The 23,258-nt window shown below is 40.9% G+C and overlaps 1 protein-coding gene across 1 annotated transcript in view; it reads left to right on the forward strand.

Annotated features, from left to right (window-relative positions):
- Positions 1-22,994, forward strand: part of si:dkeyp-69b9.3 (myocardin) — a 36,268-nt gene extending 13,274 nt beyond the window's left edge. The window contains exons 3-15 of the mRNA XM_056474830.1: positions 1,407-1,463; positions 1,682-1,737; positions 9,228-9,285; positions 9,715-9,840; positions 12,524-12,705; positions 13,321-13,461; positions 13,592-13,896; positions 15,495-15,633; positions 16,119-16,547; positions 16,666-16,779; positions 18,285-18,422; positions 18,557-18,611; positions 20,836-22,994. Of these exons, the coding sequence (XP_056330805.1) occupies positions 1,407-1,463; positions 1,682-1,737; positions 9,228-9,285; positions 9,715-9,840; positions 12,524-12,705; positions 13,321-13,461; positions 13,592-13,896; positions 15,495-15,633; positions 16,119-16,547; positions 16,666-16,779; positions 18,285-18,422; positions 18,557-18,611; positions 20,836-21,260 (2,225 nt within the window). The 3' untranslated portion in view covers positions 21,261-22,994. The remainder of the gene's footprint in view (positions 1-1,406; positions 1,464-1,681; positions 1,738-9,227; positions 9,286-9,714; positions 9,841-12,523; positions 12,706-13,320; positions 13,462-13,591; positions 13,897-15,494; positions 15,634-16,118; positions 16,548-16,665; positions 16,780-18,284; positions 18,423-18,556; positions 18,612-20,835) is intronic.
- Positions 22,995-23,258: the final 264 nt, after the last annotated feature.

The raw sequence follows: 23,258 nt of genomic DNA on the forward strand, positions 1-23,258 counted from the left end.
TGGAAACTACATACAATAAGAAAGCAGTTATTTAAAATTTTAATAAACATTTAATAAATTAACTTTTTTTACATTTAATAAATGCTGCCTTGATTAACAAAATAATAATAAAAAAAAAAACTGACCCCAAACTTTTAACTGGTAGTGTATGTTACAGTATATTAAAATATCTGTTTATATTTTTCAAACAACTAATCTTAGAGTTAAGGGATCAGATAAATATCAATCCACAAACATGTTTTATATTTTAAATGAGACAAATAAACATGCGTTATGTACACTCAAATGTACGCAAATGACATTTGGCATACGGCATACGGCAATTCGTACCTTTTTGATTTAATAGCTAATACATATAAAATTGTACAATCTCATTTGTACAGTTTAGTATTAAATGACATTTGGGTTTAGGCCACGCCTCCTTTAAAAATCGTACATTTTCGTACGACTTAATTTGTTTGAATTCCTACGAATTACCCACTCAACTGACAACACGATAAATAGTTACGTTTCCTCGTAAGATCAGGCTGGAAACAACACAATTCTTGAGTTTTTTTTTAAAACAATTAAACAATTATTTGTTTTATGTTCAGTCCACTTTAATTTGTAAGTTAACTTATAATAATAGTAATAATAATAATAATAATAATAATAATAATAATAATAATAGTAATAGTAATAATAATAATAATAATAATAATAATAATAATAATAATAAAATAATAATAATAACGCCTTACATTTATACAGCACATTTCTGCACACGCACATCGCATTACACATTTTTGGGGGAAATCTCCTCATCCACCACCAGTGTGCAGCAATATTGTACCAGACCGCACACAACACCCGCAGATTGGTGCAGAGAGGAGACAGCGTGATGAAGCCAATTATGATATGGGGATGGTTAGGAGGCCATGATGGACAGATGCCAGTGGGCAAATTTGGCTGATTTTATTTTTAACGACCACAGAGAGTCAGAAACTTGGTTTAACCTCTCATCCGAAAGATGCCGCTCACTGAGCAGTATAGAGTGCACATAAATATACTGGGGCCTTAGGACCCAAACAGACCACAGGTTGTGCACCCCCTGCTGGTCTCACGAACATCACTTCTGGCAGCAACCTAGCGTTCCCATGTGGTCTCCCATCCAGGTACTGACTGGGCGCAGCCCTGCTTGGCTTCAGTGGATGACTATGTAAGAGTTGCAGAGAGCTATAGCTGCCGGCTTTCTTCTTATTATCTTTCGAGTAGTGTTGTTTATTTGTCAGATGCTGGCTATGCAGTCCTAAATTAAGCTGTATGATCCATAAAGTAGCATTGCGCAACATTTTTTTGCCAACAGTCTCAGTACAAAGTGCTATAAATGTAGCTTTCATTGCATTGTAATAAATATGTGTTTTTAGTTCTGCAGTTGAGGATCCAGAACAGAAGACAGCAGAATGAACTTAATGCAGAGCCTGGTGAGTTTGTGTCTGTGTGTTGTTTATGATTTTAGATCATTTTGCTGGGCTACAGGATGTCTTTGAAATTTTCCTTTATGGGGCAGGAAAATCATAATATATTTGATTCACACTTGTCGGAGCAGCTGGAATATGCATTTCACTTACAAATATTAGCTTTATAACAGCTTGTCTTGACTTTTCTTCTTGTTCATTCTTTCTTTTTATGCTTTGCTTAGGTACAAAGGTCTCGGTTCCTGATAAAACTGGAGACAAAGAAGTCAGCAATAGTTTGGTGAGACATTATTAATCTACGTCCTAGGAGAAATAGTGAAATGTATGTCCCACGAAATGAAAGTTTATTGTGGAGCATTGTTTGCACCAAGGAATTAAGGAATTTAATTGTTTTTTTCTTCATCTCAGTTTACCTCAGTTGGGAGTTGTATTTCACAATTTTAACTGTATCTCACAATTATGATTCCCCCCTCACAAAAGTTTATAGCTCACAATTTCTGACTCTTTTTTTTAAAATTACATGTCTATATCTTACAACTGGAAATATATAACTTCCAATTGCAAAGGTGTTCACACTGTGGTAAATGTGACATTTTTATTCCATAATATACTTTTATTATTCTTTTTCTCTAAAATTGCAAGCTGTAAACTGATAATTGAATAAGTGACTTCATACTGCCTCCATTTTTAGGGCTAAAAACACAATGTTAATTACATTTTTGCTCAGAATTTCAAGTTTAAATGTCAAACGTTTCACTTGTTTTCTGTTAATCGGGAGTTTATATCGTGCAGTAGCAATTTATAAACTTGTAGATGTGGGTTTACATTTCACATTTCTGATTTTTCATCACTATTTGTTATACAAACTAATAATTCTGTCATTTCTCTGAGAAATCTGAATTTACATCCATTATTTGTTTTTCTTATCTAAAAAAATAATAATAATAAATCTGATTGCTCTAAAGATACTCTTGTAGTATAGTTTAGACCTCACAGAATTGCAAGAATCTTGTTGAATTGTGATAACGTGAAATCAGAATTGTAAAATATGTCAGAAGGGAAGACGTCAGAAGTTCTCTCAAAACTGAACATTCTGTCATTTACTCACCCTTCACTTTTTCCAGATCTGTTTGAGTTTCTTTCTTGTGTTAAATAAGATTATATTTCAGAACCTGTAACCATTGGTTCTCTTTATTATCAATGTCAGTAGTTACAGCTTTCTTTAAAATATTTTCATGTCGGCGCCAATAGCCTAATAGTAGTGTGTGGCGACACACTGTAAAACCCAATAACTTAAGATAACTCAAACTGTTTGAGGAAACCAATTGCGACAAACTATTTAAGTTTTGAAACCAAATGGTTTGAGTACTGTAAACTTTTTAAGTCATATACACATATATTATTTGTGTTTATATCGAGATATATTTATAGAGTATTATTAGTAACAAACATTTTAAGCTATCAAACATATACGAGTTCAAAAAACTATATACTGTAGCTAATCAAATGGTTTGTATTGCTTCTAACATTGAGTTAACACAAAGTATTCATTCATTCAGAACTCGATATGAGTTCTGCGTGATATAATCAGTTTATGAGTTACCATAACTCTTTTTCATTAAGTCAAGGTAACTTTTTAAAACATTAAAAGTTAAACTAACTTATTTCATTCAGTGATTTTCACTGTTGGGTTTTACAGTGCTTATATAGCACAGAAGTGCGCATGGTGACCCAAGGTCCTTTGCTGATCCTTCCCCTCTCTCTGCTCCCAATGCTTTCCTGTCTAAAATCTCTCTGTCCAATATCATAATGAAGGTGAAAACCCCTAAAATAATTATAAAAAAATATATATATATATATATGATTTTTTATTTATTTATTTTTTTTTTACATTTTTTAAAATGTATTATTATTTTTTTATTTGTGTTCGACAAAAAAAAAAAAAAGAAAATCTTAATTTGTGTGAACTATCCCTTTAAGTCGTGTAACTACCTTTCTTGTTTCTGATACATGGGGGAAATAAGCTTCCACAGATTATGTGACTGCAACTCTTTCAAACTTAGTTTGAGGGTGAAGTTCCAAACTAAAACACACAATGTCTGTATCTAATGGCTTCCACGCTTGACAGACTCCAGCAGCAGGAGTATGTGTATGCCTGGTTTATATAAAACAGACTGATGTGAACCAGGGTGCCAGTGTAGATAAGCAAACTACTCAGCGCTGCCAAAACAGCCTGATAACAGACATGAGCTGCTCATCTACCTCTTTAGCATAATTTAATGTTTGTAATTACATCTTTAGTTACTGTCGCAAACTATTAGTATTAGCCGTGAAACACTGTTAGCACAGTTAATTATGATTAGTAAGACAGTAAACAGCATCTGGTTGAAGATAATTACAGTGAGGAAGAGAAAAAAAAACATAGTCAGTCCTACAGGAGAATGCCAGTGTCACGGATTGGTCAGGCTCTCACGATCCCCACTCACGAAGATCACCATCACCTGACTTCTAATGAGCACACAGCTGCATCACATTCACGAGCACCAGATAAAAGCACAGCACTCCAGTCGCTCATTGTCCGGGCTCGTCTCGACGAAAGCGGACAACTGAGCGACCACTCAGCGTAGTCATCCTCAGCTAAACAAACGATTTACTGACCTGTTCTCTTTGTATTCCTCCTAGTCTTCCTGGTCCTCCCGAATCGTCCTGTCTTCCAGTCCTTCCAAGTCTGTGTCATCCTCTGTCAGCTGTATCTGGTGTGTGCTGTCCATCCTCGTGTATTCCTGTTACCCAGCCACGGAGGAAAAGACCCCAACATCATTCCTGATCCTCCTGGCTATCCTTCATGTGCTCCTTGTTGTCATTCAATAAACACCCTAACGTTTCCTTACCTCTGTCTCCTGTCCGCTTCATAACAGAAGCCCGGACCCATAACGACGACAACATGAGCACCCTCGATCACTTTCAAGAGCTGGTGGACCAGTTGAAGCGGATTCTACAGCCACCAGCTCCACTTTCCAACGCACCACCAGCACCGAGCACTTCCGCCTCCACAGTTTCTTCTTCGGCCCTTCCTTCCAGTCCCATGGCCCGACCAGCGCCCTACTCAGGCGGAGCGGGGGAGTGCAATGGTTTTCTGTTACAATGTTCCCTCATATTCGAAATGCAACCTTCTCTATATCCCACAGATAAGTCAAAGATCGCCTACATCGTATCACTACTCTCTGGACCTGCACTTAAATGGGCTGAGACGATCTGGAACCAAGCCGGGCCGGTCATGAATTCCATCACTACCTTCACGGAGTATTTCAAAGAGGTGTTTGGACGTTCTGATGGGGAAGTAGCCGCTGGAGAGCAGCTGTATCATCTAAAGCAAGGTACTCTATCTACACAGGAATATGCTCTCCGGTTTCGCACTCTAGCAGCTGCAAGTGGATGGAATGAGAGATCGTTGTTGACCACGTACCGGCTCGGCTTGGAACCCACTCTCCGAATCCAGCTGGCCACATTAGATGATACTATGGGTCTGGAGAGATTCATCCAACATTCTCTCCGATGTTCCGATCGTCTCCGTTCCTATCAACAGGACACCATCACCCCCTCGTCTGCACTCCTCCAATCGCCTGAGTCAACAGCCTCTCCAGAACCAGAACCCATGATAATAGAGTCTGGAAGACTGACATCAGCGGAACGACAGAGGAGGCTGACCCGGGGTCTGTGTCTATACTGCGGTGTCAGTGGACACACCCGTATGGAGTGTCCCCTTCGTCCCATTCGGACTTCAGTGAGTGTATTCAGTACGAATATTGAACAATGTAAACCACTTACTACCACCGTACAAATAACTACTGCCTCTATTTCTCTCCTTGTCACAGCCCTCATCGACTCCGGGTCAGCAGGGAACTTCATCTCCCAATCCCTCTGTCGTCAACTCCACCTCCGTACTGAGGCGTCCTCGCATATATACCAGATACAACCGATAACCCAGTGCACTCGATCTTCGACCCGTATCCATCGACAATGCGAAGACATCCTTCTTCAAGTGGGGCTGTTACATCAAGAGAGGATTCAATTTCTGGTTCTGGAGGGTGCAAATATGGACATCATTCTAGGGCGCCCGTGGCTGGTGAAGCACGATCCCATCATCTCTTGGGGCACAGGAGAGATAAAGAAATGGGGATCTGGATGTACACCTACCTGTTTTCCAAATCTCCCTCTTCAAGGTCGGAACCCCCATTTCTTTGTTTGCAACATCGGTCGAGAGCCCTCCTGAGAAGCAGTCTATCCACATTCCTAAGGAGTACAGCTCCTTTCATGATGTCTTCTGCCCCAAGAGAGCTTCCCAGCTACCGCCGCATCGGCCATGGGACTGCGCGATCGACCTAGTTCCAGATGCCCAGTTGCCAAGAGGTAGGATCTACCCGCTCTCGCTTCCAGAGAATCAGGCAATGGAAGATTACATAAGGGAGGCTCTGAGTCAGGGGTACATACGTCACTCAAAATCACCAGCCGCCTCAAGCTTCTTCTTTGTGGCCAAGAAGGACGGAGGGCTGCGTCCATGCATCGACTACAGGGTCCTAAATAACGGTACAGTAAAATACCGATATCCCCTTCCTCTGGTACCAGCCGCTTTGGAACAGCTCCGAGAAGCTAAAGTCTTCACTAAATTGGACCTCCGCAGCGCGTATAATCTGATAAGAATACGTGAGGGGGACCAATGGAAGACAGCATTCGTGACCCCTACTGGCCACTATGAATATGAGGTCATGCCTTACGGTCTGGTCAACGCCCCCTCCGTATTCCAAAACTTCATTCATGAAGTCCTCCGGGAGTTTCTTCACCACTTTGTAATAGTGTACATAGATGACATCCTCATTTACTCCCGGAGTGAGGCCGAACATCGCCAACACGTTGCGGAGGTCCTACACACATTGAGAGAACATCACCTCTACCTCAAAGCGGAGAAATGCTCATTCCACCAGAAGTCGATTCATTTCTTGGGATACATCATTGATCAAACCGGTATACGTATGGATGGGAAGAAAATTGAGGCTGTTCTATCCTGGTCAGAACCCACTTCCATTAAGGAGCTCCAGAGGTTTCTTGGGTTTGCTAACTTTTATAGACGGTTTATCAAGGACTACAGCAGGATTACATCACCTCTCACTAATCTCCTCAAGGGTAAACCCAAAGGACTGGAGTGGACCAAAGAAGCAGCCGCAGCCTTCCGCCTTCTTAAGAAGGAGTTCACAAGGGCCCCACTCCTGACTCATCCTGACCCAAATCTTCCTTTCGTGGTGGAAGTAGACGCATCCACCACCGGCGTCGGGGCAGTATTATCTCAACATCATGATACACCGCCCCGACTGCATCCCTGTGCCTATTTCTCTCGGAAGTTGAGCCCGGCGGAGCAGAATTACAGCATAGGAGACAGGGAGCTGCTAGCAATCAAGCTAGCCTTGGAGGAGTGGCGTCACTGGTTGGAGGGAGCCAAACATCCGTTCCAGGTGATCACAGATCACAAAAACCTCCAATATATCAAAGAGGCCAAGAGACTATGTCCACGTCAAGCCAGATGGTCACTTTTCTTCTCACGTTTTGATTTCTCCATTTCCTATCGTCCAGGACCCAAGAATCTAAGAGCAGACGCTCTCTCTCGTTTACACGAGCATCACGATCATGAAGAACTCCCAACGAAGATTCTTCCCGAACACATCTCCATTTGTCCGATCACCTGGAACGCTCCTCCAGTCGTTGCCACTCCGGAAGCCCCTGCTCCGCCGGGATGCCCTCCTCATCGGCAGTTCATACCACCTGAACACCGGGTAGATCTGATCCACTCCTTACATACCTCGCTAGGCACTGGACATCCAGGGATCAACAATACTCTCTCGCTAGTATCCCAACGATTCTGGTGGCCAAACATGGCAAGGGATGTGAGGCAATATGTTCAGGGCTGTAAGGACTGTGCCCAATCCAAGAGCCCACGTCATCTACCCGCTGGAAAGCTCCATCCCTTGCCGATTCCGAACCGTCCCTGGTCACACCTAGGAGTGGACTTTATCACTGATCTCCCTTCGTCAGAAGGTAATACCTGTATTCTAGTCATAGTAGATAGATTCTCAAAGTTTGTCAAACTAATCCCTCTGAAAGGTCTTCCCACAGCCTTTGAAACAGCCGACAATATCTTTAATCAAGTCTTCAGGTCATTTGGTATTCCAGAAGATATTGTGTCGGACAGAGGTCCACAGTTCATCTCACGTCTATGGAAAGCCTTCTTCAAGCTCCTAGGTGTGGCCGTCAGCCTCTCTTCTGGATATCATCCCCAAACCAACGGGCAGACAGAGAGGAAGATTCAGGAGGTGGGACGGTTCCTGAGGACCTTCTGCAGTGGTCACCAGAGCTCCTGGAGCCAGTATTTGGGCTGGGCAGAATATGCCCAAAATTCACTGCGGCAACCCTCCACCGGACTCACGCCATTCCAGTGCGTCCTGGGCTTCCAACCACCGCTCTTTCCCTGGGATGGCGAACCATCTGATGTCCCCGCAGTGGATCACTGGTTCCGGGAGAGCGAGAGAGTCTGGGACGAGGCTCATCAACATCTGCAGAGGGCAGTCCGTCGAAGCAAGGTAACCGCCGATAGAAGAAGGTCTGAAGAACCCAGATACACACCCGGACAAAAGGTGTGGCTATCCACCCGGGACATACGCATGCGACTGCCCTCTCGCAAGTTAAGTCCCCGATTTGTTGGTCCCTTCACCATCGTGGAACAGGTTAACCCCGTCACCTACAAACTACAATTACCCTCTCACTACCGCATTCACCCTACATTCCACGTATCACTCCTGAAACCCTATCACGATCCTGTTCTTCCCTCCACAGAGCCTGACCACGAAGAGGAACCCCCTCCTCCACTGCTCCTAGAAGAAGGAGCCGTCTACGCAGTGAAGGAGATCTTGCGTTCCCGACGTCGTGGTGGCCAGTTGGAGTACCTGGTGGACTGGGAAGGGTACGGCCCCGAAGAAAGGACATGGGTTCCCAGAGCTGATATTCTCGATCCTAGTCTCATGGTGGAGTTTCATGAGAGCCACCCTGAGTTCCCAGCGCCTAGAGGCAGAGGGAGACCACCACGGCGTCGGAGGTGTCGGCCCTCAGGAGCGGGCCCTGGGGAGGGGGGTACTGTCACGGATTGGTCAGGCTCTCACGATCCCCACTCACGAAGATCACCATCACCTGACTTCTAATGAGCACACAGCTGCATCACATTCACGAGCACCAGATAAAAGCACAGCACTCCAGTCGCTCATTGTCCGGGCTCGTCTCGACGAAAGCGGACAACTGAGCGACCACTCAGCGTAGTCATCCTCAGCTAAACAAACGATTTACTGACCTGTTCTCTTTGTATTCCTCCTAGTCTTCCTGGTCCTCCCGAATCGTCCTGTCTTCCAGTCCTTCCAAGTCTGTGTCATCCTCTGTCAGCTGTATCTGGTGTGTGCTGTCCATCCTCGTGTATTCCTGTTACCCAGCCACGGAGGAAAAGACCCCAACATCATTCCTGATCCTCCTGGCTATCCTTCATGTGCTCCTTGTTGTCATTCAATAAACACCCTAACGTTTCCTTACCTCTGTCTCCTGTCCGCTTCATAACAGCCAGAACAATAATCAAATAATTATTATTTTTTAACTATGTTGCAGTAGATGTTGGACAAATAAAGATTTACAGTATGTTGTTTACTAATGTCACTCTGTCTGGGCTGTTTCTCAATGCAGCAAGACGGATCCACTCAGAAGTCGCCCCCTAGTGGCCTGACTGCTCAAACTGCACCAGGTGATGCATCATCCACAGCCAATATTTCCTGACCTTCAGTCATAAAAGAATACCCCAATACCAGCGCCGAACAAAGCTGTAACCTTAAAGCTGGAATGAGCGGTTTGTCCATTAGCCATTCACACATCCATCGGCCCCCATTCATCAAACAGCTCTTTGTATTTGCAAGTCATTCAGCCGAAGGTCCTTCAGTTCTGCACTTATTATCAGTGGCTTTCTGAATGTCTGAATTGGATTACCCAACAACAAACTCTTTTGTGAAAAAAAAAATCGTTCATATCTGTCTTTAAAATATTCCTCCTCCTCTCCTCGCTTATTATAAAGCAGAGCAATTGATCTGCCATTCACATTCCCCATCTTTCAATATCCATTTTGTTCTTTTTCTGATTTCTTGTCCTCACTTTCTCTCTGGATGTCTTTCGCTCACAGACAGGAGTTACGGTGGAGCTCACAGGCAGAAGAAGGCTCGTCTGGCTGAAGATCTGACTGAGAAAATCCAGAGTCGGCCTAGACCACTTGAACTCCTGCAGAGGCATATTCTGCCTCCAGAGAACAGTGAGTTATTGACAGTAACTGATGCTTCACAAACTGAGCATGAAGCCAAACTACAAATTTATATGCACAGACAAACCCTCACTCACAAACAAACACTATTTTTATACTAACTTTCAAACAGCATCAAGATGCTAAGCTAGTATGCTAAATGGTTACTTTCTGAAACAGGGCAACTAAAATAGATAGCAGATTTGGGATATATATGTTGCTATATACTGATGAAGTCAAAATTATCAGCCCCCTGAAATATTAGCCCCTCAGTTTATTCTTTTCCCCAATTTCTGTTTAACGGAGAGCAGGTTTTTTTTTTCAACACATTTCTTAACATAATAGTTTTAATAACTCATTTCTAATAACTGATTTATTTTATCTTTGTCATGATGACAGTAAATAATATTTGACTAGATATTTTCAGGACACTTCTATACAGCTTAAAGTGACATTTAAAGGCTTAACTAGGTTAATTATCTTAACTAGGCAGGTTAGGGTAATTAGGCAAGTTGTTCTGTAGACTACTGAAGAAAATATACAGCTTAAATGGGCTAATAATTCTTAACCATTCCTTAAAATGGTTTTTAAAAAATTAAAAATTGCTTTTATTCTAGCCAAAATAAAACAAACAAGACTTTTTCCAGAAGAAAAAATATTATCAGACATACTATGAAAATTTCCTTGTGTTGAAAGTCTCTGTTAAACAGAAATTGGGAAAAAATAAACAGAGGGGATAATAATTCTGACTTCAACTGTATATGCCTGATGTGATACATTCCCTAAACCACGTGTGTAAGTTTTACTCCAAATTGAAACTGTTTAAAATAACATTTCTGATGGAAAATTGACCATCTTTTGCTGCCAATAACATGTATTTATATATGAACTGTAGCTAATTAAATGTATAATATGTATTCTTATAATTTAGAGTTGTCAATTAATATTACATTTTAAATTAATATAAATATTTATTTGACCAACTGATGGTCTCCAATTTCTTGTGATTTTGGTGTTTGTTGCATATGTCACACATTTAGCTGCATGTGGTCCAGAGCAAATCACAAACTCAGCAAACTCATGCACAAATTGCACTGAACCCTGATTTGGCAGAGAATGTTTAATTTTAATAATGAAGTCAATATTTTTTTTTAAGAATACTAAGCCAACTATGCAAATCCTATTTTGTACATCTGGCTTCATGAAACAGGTGTAAACAGGGCCAATATTAAAAGGTTAGTTCATGTAAAAATGAGCACTCTCATCTCCCATACACCGCACAGATCAGGGGTGTCCAATCTCGGTCCTTGAAGGAGAGTGTCCTGCAAAGTTTAGCTTCAATCCTAATCAAACTAGCTAATCAAGCTCTTACTAGATATACTAGATCAGTGGTGTCCAAACTTGGTCCTGGAGGGCCAGTGTCCTGCATAGTTTAGCTCCAACTTCCTTCAACACACTTGCCTGGAAGTTTTAGTATACCTTGAAAGAGCTTGATTAGCTGGTTCAGGTGTGTTTTATTGGGGTTAGAACTAAAATATGCAGGACACCGGTCCTCCAGGACTGATTTTGAGCACCCTTGGCGTAGATTGTCGAGAAAAACACCAAATAATTAACCAAAATGAGCCAAATGTCTTCAGTGGTTCAATTGAGTTTGTATGAAGATATGAGGATACATTTGTGCTCACATAAAGCACAAATAATGGCTTTATTCAATGGTTTGTTTTCCTCAGTGTCAGTATAGGGTGCACTTTCATGATGTACACCCCGGATGACTGCGCCAGTTAATCTGTTTGAAACAAAGCACAAATGTATCCCTAGTGATAAATCATCTGTCCAACTGAGCGTGACACACATAAAGATCACAGCGCTCTTGTGAACATGCACAAAATACTGCCATTGAACTGACCACGTTTCAGGGCAGTAGCTCTGTCAAAAATCCAGCTGACAGATATATTCCACCATTTGTATAAAAATCTGCAGGAAAAAAATAATAGTAAATAGTTAACCAATTAACAGCATTAATATTTTTTTCAATTGTAATGCATATTAGGATTTTCTGTTATACTTTTAATTATATCTGAAGATTTCAGATGTAAGTGCCATCTGAACATTTCTTCTCAAATGAACTATTCTCAGGCTCCTTTGTGTAATTTTAATGATTTCACTTTAATGGCAAAGAATTGATTCTTGGCATTTCATTTAAAATTAAATAACTAGACATAAACATAGGATTTTAAGAAAAATTATCATATTAGAAGACAATTTCAGATGGAACTTACATCTGAACTCTTCAATTGTTCCTTTATATGGTTATATCAGCTTAGTGTGACTAGTAGGTTAACAGTAATTATATATTCTTTGGAGCTGATAGCTTGCAGTGCTCAGACATGCAGCATGGTTGTGGTTCGGGTTACCAAACTTGTAGAATCGTCACCACCCACCACATTTACTCCCCAACCCATCTCTGCTCTCCTCCGTTTTTGCTTTCTGTCAGCTCTTCAACTATCCTGTCTAACTGAAGCCAAAAATAAAGCAAAATAAATTCATATGGAAAAAAAAAAACCTACCTAATATGTAAAAAACTGTAGTTACACATTTTGCACATATTGTAACATTTAATCTATAACTACTGTAAGATTAATCTATAACTAATTTAGAATTTTATTTTTACATTTCACCATTTCCTTTGCCTCAGCTGCTTCATTGCCATCAGATGTCTTTGAAGATGACAACTCCTCTTCTGCCTCTGCATCTCCCGAGCAACTCGGGATGCACCAATCTCCTGGCTTCTCCTCATCATCACCTGGGCAAGGAGGTGACCAATCATTGAGTGATGTGTCACCTGTTGCTACGCCTATCAGTCCAAACAATGTACAGGTATAATGGACATAAAACACCTACACAGCTTTTAAAATAAGTCGACCAATTTAATGTGTCCTTTTATTCTCTTTTATTTACATGTAAACTGTTTAATTTGTACAATTTCTTTTTAAACATTTGGTCACACTTTTTTAAAGGTACAACTCTCACTATTAATAAAACATTAACTATGACTTTGAGCTCAATGAACTCTTAATTGGCTAATTATTATTAGTTATTAAGGTAGTTCTGTTTATGTATTGGGTAGGCCTGGGAATGTAGAATAATATCATGCAGAATATATACTTTAAGAGTAATAAACAGCAAGTATCTTAATAACAGGCAGGTACAGTAATAAGCCAGTTGTTGAAAGTGATAATTGGTCCCTATATACTAGTGTTACCTAATATTTCTCTTAATTCAAGCACCAGAACACACTGAGTAAACTAAAAATGCTCTCTGTTGACTTTTATCTTTTAGTTATTTTTGCATTTTTGCTATATAAAAATAAATATACATTTAAATCTGTTTGGTGCAGCTAGTGGGACAGAGATTACCTCTAAATTCAGGTTAAAAGGCTGGAAGGCGGTTACTCAGAATTTTCACCACTACCAACTCATTTTTTTTTTACAGCAGTGTAGATTGGCGTTGCTCCCGGCAACCGAGTGCATCAGCCAACCAATGACCATGACAGTAACGGGGTCAAACTCCATATCAACTGGGAGACCCAAAGGGATGTACATGCCCTCCCAGACACCACCACTGCTGCCAAAGGTACAGAGAATTAAAATAATGATTTGTTTTGCTTCTCGCCCCATTTCATCCTTCATTATTTCTCTCTTCTACTAGATAATGTCATTTTTCCAAATTATGTTAATCACATTCTCGCTTTGTTTGCCTCAAGACTGCACAGCCTCCAGCTCCACCTTCTCATTCCATTCTGGGTGGGTCTTTAAATTCATCCCGCCCTTCACGACCACGGAAACCTCGTGATTCAAAGCCTAAAATGAGAAAACTGAAATACCATCAGTACATTCCCCCAGATCAAAGGACTGGGACTGGAAGCGGAGCTGCAAATGCTTCGCAAAAGAACAACAACAGTCAGGTTCCGGCCACTGATTCCTCATACTCGCACCTCTTGCAACAACAGCAGGTGTTCTTACAACTACAAATTCTCAACCAGCAACAACAACTCCCTGTGACAAACAGGTAATCCTCCAAACAAAACACTCATGAAAAAAATGCATGATTTGTACAGCTAAAGCCCTGTGCATGCTCTATGATTGTTATTATTTTCACAAATGTTCATATCCTACAATATAATTGACATTCTGAATAAAATCCAGAATCACTCTTTTATGACAGCCTTACCATCAAAAATATTTAGATGGCAGCATAGGGTAAAAAACAAGAACGTGAAACCATCATATACAGTTTGGAAGCTGTAGCTCTCACTTGAATCAATCAGCACCATCTTTCCCCAATCCCAAATCAGATAAGTAGTGTAATGTAATCTAGCATTATATGATTGAAGACCAACTGATGTCAGAAATCTTTTGTGATCCTGAAATTTCTCTCAGAAAACTCATAGCTAAAATTGTATTCTTGCAACTCTTAACCCTTTTCCACCAAGGTAGTTTGAGTGCTGGTTCTGAGCCAGAGCCTTGCTCCAAATTGCTACTTTGCCTTTCGACACCCAAAGCAATCTGAATCAGGAATAGTGTCTCTCCAGTAGCACCATATCATTGCTGAGCTAGAAGCAAGAACCGTTTGTGTCAGGGGATGAGGTCAGGGTTACTAGTATCGAGAAGTACAGAAACATTTTGGATTAGCAGTGTATGCAGCACATTATCACTTCTTGGGTACACTTACACTATTATCCTTACCATGCCAAGGTGCATTTCCCGGTTCGTTTGACAAGTGTGAGTGCTCTGAATTGGGCCCAGGCGGGGTTCATCATTCTTACTTTTCAATGAACGGACTTTCATAGTTTATTAAAGACAAAGCCCTCGCTGCACGTCAGCTACACCTTCAGTAAACCTCCTAATATGTACTTTTAGAATAATTTATGAGTGTCAAAAGTGGTGGATTTGTTTGGCAAAACATTTGACTGCATGTCACTGCATCCCAAACAACTAAAAATAATACAAAACGATATAGCTAAAGGAATCTCCACTGTGAGCGAGAGCGCTTCTCTGAACAGTCACATCATCGATGACGTAAGCGCGCTCCTTTTCTGAAAATAAAGAGGCAGTGTGAGTGCAGGCCATCGGGGGAGAGTGGAGGGGGACAAGCAATTCAGCATGGTTCAAGGCAATTGTACCTGGTGTGAGCACACCCCTAATCTCTGTCTATTCAGATTACAGCGCTCTACGTGAACATGTTATTCTTCTTCACGCAGTCTCACGAAAATGGAGGTTTCATGAACATGTTATTGTCACTTGTAATATCTGTATATACAAACTACAAACTATAATAATGAACACAGATTAACTGGGAATGTTCACAAAGTTAATAGCATTTATAGCAATGCATTGTTTATGCCGTGTTTGTATTTGGCACGTCCGCATTTGTGTTGCTGATAAAGATGAGATGTATGCAGTGACATCAGACCTGGCTCTATGGTGGCTCTCTAGAAAGTGGAAAAACAAAGCAGTTTTTAAATGGCTAGCTCTGAACTGACAGTAGCACTGGCTCTGAACTACACCTGGTTTGTGTTGGTGGAAAAGGGAAACTCTCTGAATTAAATGGTAAACCGTGGGTTTAAAGAGTAACTCATACAACTATATTATTCATCCAATCAATAGTGAGAACAATTTGAAGATTTCTGGATCTACACCTCAAAGTTCTCCTCAGTCTGCAACACCATCAACAAACCCCTCTACTCCTGATACAAGTCCCATCCACCAAGCAGAGTTACTGCCCTCAAACCTTGATGACCTGACGGTAAGAACTGCATAAGATAACCAATCCTGCTCCAAGATGACCACTCCTGCTTAATTCTGCTGCAGCCAACAGATTTCAAGTAATCCTGAACACCTTGATTGGTCGGTTTAGGTGTGTTTATGGATTCTTTATTGCTAAGCATAGAATAGGCGGAATGCTAACAAGTTTATTATGGTTGGAAACCCAGTAGGAGAGTGGCCCTCCAGAAGCTGGTTTGGACACCCCATGGCCAAGTGTAAGGCTGTTAAGTATAATTCATGGTGGGTCACTGTCTTGAAATTTAAGTCCCAACCATAATTACACATAGACCAAATGTTCAAGGCTCACTAGAAACATCTAGGCAACTGGTTAGACTTAAATCTAATGGGATGTTGGCCCTCAGGAGCAGGATTAGACTGAGCTGCTCTAGATTATTTGGTCTTCATAAACTGTTTGCTTGAATAAGCTCTGTGTAGAACATTGAATGTATTTTTCCTTCTTCTCAGGTGTCAGTTCTTCGTCAGCAACTGCGTAAACGTGGACTCCCAGTTTCTGGCACTAAGCCGGCACTTTTGGAGAGACTCCGTCCCTTCCAAATGCCTCGTCCCCCATTAACCCCTGCTCCACTTTGCCAATTAGGGGCCACGCTAGAACAGTCCCACCCTGCCAGCCTAAACCAAAGCCCCACCAGCATAGACACCTCCTCCAATCCTGCCTCAGTGTACACAGGTTTAGCAGAGCCAAGCTTAGCTAGTGATAGTTTCCTAACTTCTTCCTCATCTGCTGGCTCCAGCCCTACTTTGCATACATCGTCCCCTCAAATGCCCTCTGGTGCAACATGGAGACCAGGCCAGGCGGTAGATGAACTTAGTGTAGAGCTGGAAATGAGAGAGAGGATCAGGAGCAGACCCAGAGATGTAGCGAAGGACACTCAGGTGAGTTTGGATGCCTTTTCTGATACTGGCGTTTTCTTATTCTCGTTATTTGTCTTGAATCAATTTCTTCATGTTTTTAAGCATGTATTGTGCTGCTCCTTCCTTCTGCTTTCTTCAGCTGTGTGGAAGTTCCCTTCATCCGTTCCTGCAACAGGAGCCAGGGTGCAACAGAGGGAAAGAAGAAACAGGTGGACAGGAACTGCTCTTTACATACTGCAGTGGTGATGGAAAAGTAAGCACTTTGAGTATTGGGAGTTTTGGGATGTGCCATGAAAATATAATTAGGGTACATTAATTGTTTTGAGATATTTTGTAGTTCAAGAGATGAGTAATATTAGCGCAAAAAACATAGTAATATCTATTTTACAATTTACTATGCTTACATGGACATCAGTAATCAAATTATTTACCTTCATCTGAATAAGACTATTGGCACAGAGGCTCAGTGGGTAGCACTGTCGCCTCACAGCAAGAAGGTCACTCGTTCGAGTCCCGGTGGCACCAGTTGGCATATCCGTGTGGAGTTTGCATGTTCTCCCCATGTTCCTGTGGGTTTCCTCCTGGTGCTCCAGTGTCCCTCACAGTCTAAAGACATGTGGTATATTGGGTAGACAAAATTGTGTGTGACTGCGACAATGTTTAGGAGTTTCTTAGTACTGGGTTAGAGATAGGGTTAAGGTAGAGTTAGGGTTAGGGTTGGGAGTTTTCTAGTACTGGGTTGTGGCTGGAAGGGCGTCCATTGTGTAAAACATTTGCTGGAATAGTTAGAGGCTAATTCCATTGTGCCGGCCTGGGGTGCCGCTAGTAGTGATAAAGTTAGGACGATTCTGAGCCCTCGTTTACACTATGTTTTCGTTTAAAAACGCACAAGTTTTGCTATGGTTACGCCTTCCGTCCACACTACCCCAGAGTTTTGTGTGCCAAAAACGGACTGTTTTGAAAGCGCTGAAGAGGCCGTTTTCATTTTAAAATGCTGCTGCTCCATGTCAGTGTGGTTGGGGGAAAATAGAGACATCTGAAAATGGATATGTGGCTGCAGACATCTGATTGGGGCTTTTCTCTCAATATAAAGTAGAATTGGCTATGTTTGATATGGAAAATAAACTCCCGAGGGCATTTCAGATAAATCTTCAAGGGGAAAAGTGTAGACTACTTTATAACGTCATTCACATCACCCTGGCTACGTTGTTTCCCTATCTAAAGATTAAAACGAAAACATGATATACGGAGCTGTCAGTTTTCATTTTGATATAAACTTAACAGACACAAAAAATGTTGAGGTGTCGTGTAGCTACATACATAGCTACACGACATACATAGCTATAATATAATTAAACATCACCACATGACAGTATCCAATGTTTCCTCTAAAGTTTCACTCATCATATTTCATGTTCGTTATGGGTACTATATGAATTTTGAGTGTTTCATTTTTAGTTTTTTGACACTTGAACTGCAGTTAATTCATCATCCTAAACGTGCAAACAAATGGTGACAGATATAAATTCTCCAGCAACAGGTTTTCTCTACCCTTTTATAGTAATACTCCACATCTTAATTCCATTTGTGTTTACTTGGATATTGACTTTAACTGGATTAAAGTAATCAAAAATCTCTGTTTATATATAAGAGTCCTTATCAGAGTATTATCTTAATCATAATAATCAGAATATTGATGTCCATTGAAACATACTCATTGAAATAAATTTAACTCTTTATTGTTATTCTTAATATTAGGTAAACTGCTGTCAGCTTTGTGATGCGATTGGGCAGGACTTTGATTTGCCAATGCAAATCACTGCCAGTCCAGCACAAGCATCACCCACTGTCCGCAGTTTGGAAGAGGAACTACAGGAGGCCATTCAAAGAGTGCAGGTGAGTGTTTACGAGTTTATGTGCTGTCTGCTGTTGACAATTACTTCTGTTATGCAACTATTGATGAATTGATCGCTGTTCATTAACAATGAGCACTGACGTTCGACTTCCTGTCCACTCTTTCTTTCACCAAGATGGACCCTTCTCAATCCATAGAAGACATTTTGGACGTGAATATTGGGGGTTCAGGTGAGTAAAACTTGACTATTTAAATTTAAGAGAGTCACTGAAAATGATCAGGAGAGAGACAGCAGTTATGACATTTTAGATTACTGACTGCTGGTTGTGGATGACATATAGGTCAAGATTATGGGTGTGACGACACACATATCCCACGAGGCAGGGCATGAGACTGGGTTCATGAGGATAAGACAAGATTTTTAAACTTTAAAGAAATTCTCAGTGATAAAATATATATTGAAATATAGTATTTTACTTAACATCAAAAAATCTGAAAATTTAGGTGCATTTTGAAACCACACTGCAAATTTTTTTCCCCAAACTCAACAGCAAGTAATTGCACAAAAATTATAAATAGCATAAATAAAACAAATATCCTTTTAAGTGCAACCAATGACTGCAGGAATTAACTATAATCAAAACAGTGCTCTCTAGAAACCCATGAACTATACTCTTGAACTATAAAAGATAAACGTATACTATACAAAACAGCCTAATGGTGGTTTCACATCTGTGGTTTGGTTCATTTATTCTGGACCATTGCCAACAAATGATACATTGTAGCATTTTTCTGCTGTTTTTGGGTCCTTTTCACACCACACTGATTGCTTTGGTCCAAACCAGTTGAAAAGAACCAAAATGCAGTCATGTGACAAAATCCACATGACTCATTGGCCAGATGTTATTGAACGTATTTCCTAAACTGCTTTTTGATTGGTCAGAATTAACGTGCGGAAAAATGCCAATGGAACTCCCGCAAGTAAACAAACCGGCAGACACAAAATTATGCTTTTTACTATGGAGGGACGACTGCGCCGGCTGATTGTATCCTTGCCCATAGTAAATTATATAGTTAGTATACATCACTTTAGACAAACTATACATTTTGAGAATGAAGCACGGCTGCGGCTGAAAACAATGTTTTAATGCATTGGAAACGGCGAAGGCGCATTGCAAGTCACTTCAGGAGGAGGTGTGAATTAATTTTGCTAAACTGTGACATGGTCATATTCCAGAAATATTATTAACAATCCATCAGGTAATGTTTTACCCTCTCTCTCTCCCCCTCTCTCTCTCTCTCTCTCTCTCTCTCTCTCTCTCTCTCTAAAATTGTTGGTAAAGCGCTGTCAACAAATATTTTTTCTCCACACCTCATAAGATGGGACAGCGCATAGGACTACGACAGCTAGATTAGTCCAAAAAGGTGCAGTACTTTTTGCGGTTGGGTCTGTTTTAGTTCAGATCATGTTCTCACCACAAATGAACCGCCCACGGGTTCCTTTGAAAGCGTATCGAGACCACCTCTTCAGGGACATCTTGGTACACTTTTTTTAGTCCGCTTTTGGTGTGCACTCGAGTACGATTGCTACATTCACACCTGCCCTAATGAACTGCACCAAGAGGGAAAACCAACTCTAGTGCGGTTCAACCTAACTAAATTAGGCAGGTGTGAAAACACCCTTAGAGAAGGTCATGTTGTTGTTGTTTTTTTTAATTTATTTTTTATGCTTTTGTTTCTTTAGTGGTATATGACCATTTGTAAGGAGTAAGCAAAGTTGGAGAGAGAGTGAGAATGGGATCAAAAAAGGTCCACAAGCCAGGAGCCAATGTGTGGAACTTGCTGGAACAATGTGGGATTCTTGCTGCTGCTGCAAAAAAGCTTTTCTTAATTTGATTTTTTTGGTCTTATTTCTAGTCCAGATGATTCCCAAATCAAGAAGCATTTTCTAGACAAGCAAATAATATGGCAACATTTTAAGTTTTACCTTAAAACATACAAAATAATCTGTCAATGGGGAAGCAAAATAATCTAGTTTTTGCTTTTGACATAAGATTATTTTGCTTTGCCCATTGGCAGATCATTTTCTGGCAGATCAGAAAAACTTACCTAATTGCTTCTTGATTTAAGAATTTTTTGATATTTGGACTAGAATCAAATCAAAAAAGTAAGAAAAGCATTGTTTGCAGTGCCCGGCCTCAGCTCCTGACGCAAGCGGTGCTTACTTTTAGCCCAGAATTGTTTTGCTGCTACTTAAGAACCACTTTTCCTAATTCATAGCCACTATTTTGACTGTCAAAGAAAAATAACCAATTTGGAACCGCCAATCTCAGTCAGATCTTGTGAGACTCATCAAATCTCATGCCACGAGATCTCATTCCTTATTTATCTTAAGATACATCAAACATCTTTAACACCATGAATTCACTATTAAATTATGTTGTTTCATTTCAGATAACTCTTCGCTCATCACAGACATCCAATCAGCTGCTCTCGTCGTCTCAGGCTTCTCCACTGCCCCTCAGCCTGACCAGTCACAGTCCACCAAGCGGCAAAAAGATGACAACTTCCTGTCATCTCCTCTATGCTCTTCGCTTCTTTTAGAGCTTCCTCCCTCACCTAACAACACTCCAGCCCTCTGTCAAACCCCAGCTCCGCTTCCCCCTCCCCCCATCTGCACCACTCCACCATCAACCTCACTGTCCAGGAAAAGAAGGTCAGAGGTCCCCGCTTTTGACCCCGCTGATTGGCTGGAGACCTTGACCTCCGGTCTGCATCCGCTAACGCCCCCTGCCGCCCCGTTTCTTGAGAGCGACTTTGGCCTTGACTCTGACCTAAACGTCAACAGGGTCCTGGACCTGATGGTGGAGCAATGGTGAAGAAGGGGCGTAGTGTGTCTGTATGTGCGTGTGGCTAATTGGATGCATGATTGGAAATGAAGCACCTTTCAAATCCTCTCCCCCTCGTTCGTTCCTCCGGTTCTGCATCCATCTATCTCTGTCAACTGATGTGACCAAACAGATCTGACTGGTGTAGCCTCTGCTCCACGCAATGTCGAGAGTAAGAGGGAAATGAAAAGAAGAGGTATGCTTTGGTAATTTGTTCAGAAAGATCCACAAAGAGCATGTGCACATAAGTCACACTTTCACAATGACTTTTTATAAAAGCTTAAAAAATTAAAAAGAATATATTATACCAAAAAAATGTCACGGGTTTCCCCATTGATTCGCCTCTTGCTTCAGTGCCAGACAAACTGTCGGCTTGTGGCAACTGTGCGGAGCGGCGGGAGCTTTAAACAATCTGTGTGTGTGTATTTGCAGGGAAGTGTATGCGCTCCCTGTGTGTGTGAGAGCACGCTTCTCTTGGCTGCTTTATCTGCGCGCGAGCGTGTGTGTTTGTGTTGGCACGTACACACTTGCCAGCATGTTCTGTATCTACAATTTCAATGCACCATAAATGAGGTGCCTAAAGCATCCAAACGCACTTGTTTCTGTTTATATTGGTGTACATTTTTCCATTTAGTATTAAGTTATGTTCTGCTTTGCCTGGATTAGCGCATTCTAGCCCAAACACAGTGGCCTAACAACAGATCCTCTGAAGATTGTGCCAATATAGTGCAATAATATGCTGGTTTGAAGCCAGTGTGCACCTTCAGTTGGGTTAAAAAGAAACGACATCATTTAAAAAAAGCCAAATGTAATTATGTTGGATAATCTAAAAGCTTTAGAGCAGATTGATGCAGTCTGCTCCCCCCCCAAACACACACACAATAAAACATTGTACACTCTCATAAATAAAGGTACAGGAGCTGTCACTGTGGCGGTACCTTTCTCAAAAGATACATATTTGTACCTAAAGGGTCCAGAATGGTACCTCAGATGTACTTTTTAAGAACATTAGGAGACTAATATGCACCTTTGAGGTACCACTGTGGACTCTTTGGGTGCAAGCATCTTTTGAAAAGGTACTGCCCCAGGGACAGCTCCTGTACCTTTATTTATGAGAGTGTATGAAGTGATTGTTCAACCACAACTGTTTATCTTTTCATAATGGGACCCATATAACATCGTCTGCCATTGTTGTTCGAAGACATTTGACCTTTCGGCTGCCTGTTGCTTTTATGCATTACTCTGGACAAAGCAGTGCATTACTCAGTGCAATATACTTCCATGAAAGGGCACAGGGATAAAGCGTATTCAAATATCCAAAAGAAACTGAAACATGAACTTGTTATTCTTTCCCAGTCTTATATGTGAACGTGTATGTGTAAATAGGACAATGTGTTTGATAATCAAATGCATTGTCCTGAGTTCAGTGTGCAAACAGGTGCTGGAGAATCACAGCATTTGTGCAGCTGGGCCTTGTTGGTTCTCAGAGGATTTTTTTTTGTATGTGACCCTTTAAAAAGCATCCATTGTTTCTTTTAAGCCACATGACTCAGTATGTCAATGACCAACCAACCAAAAAGCAAACATATTAGCGTTTGATCGGATATATTGACTCAATCACTGATTTATTTATTGAATAATTTATTAAAAATGATCAACTATCCATGTCCAAGTCATGTAATATACTTAAAATAGTCAAATTAAAGTCTTAATTGATCTTCCCAACTCTATCTGTTTCTTTGTCTTTCTTTTAAACAGTATAAGCATTTAGATTTGATAAACACAATATTTATTTTCCTTCTGTTCTCAAAGATTTCCATATGAATAATAATAATAAAATCCATAATCTGAAAAATATACAAAGCAATAGTGACATTGACTACTTTACATGGACATCAGTAATAGAATTATTTGCCCTAATCTGAATAAGACAATAATATGATTAAGGTGTTTACATGAGTTGCTTTCGAATGTTCCTTTCATGATCCC

The sequence above is a fragment of the Danio aesculapii genome, chromosome 16 (assembly GCF_903798145.1).
Source record: "Danio aesculapii chromosome 16, fDanAes4.1, whole genome shotgun sequence".
Taxonomy (NCBI): domain Eukaryota; kingdom Metazoa; phylum Chordata; class Actinopteri; order Cypriniformes; family Danionidae; genus Danio; species Danio aesculapii.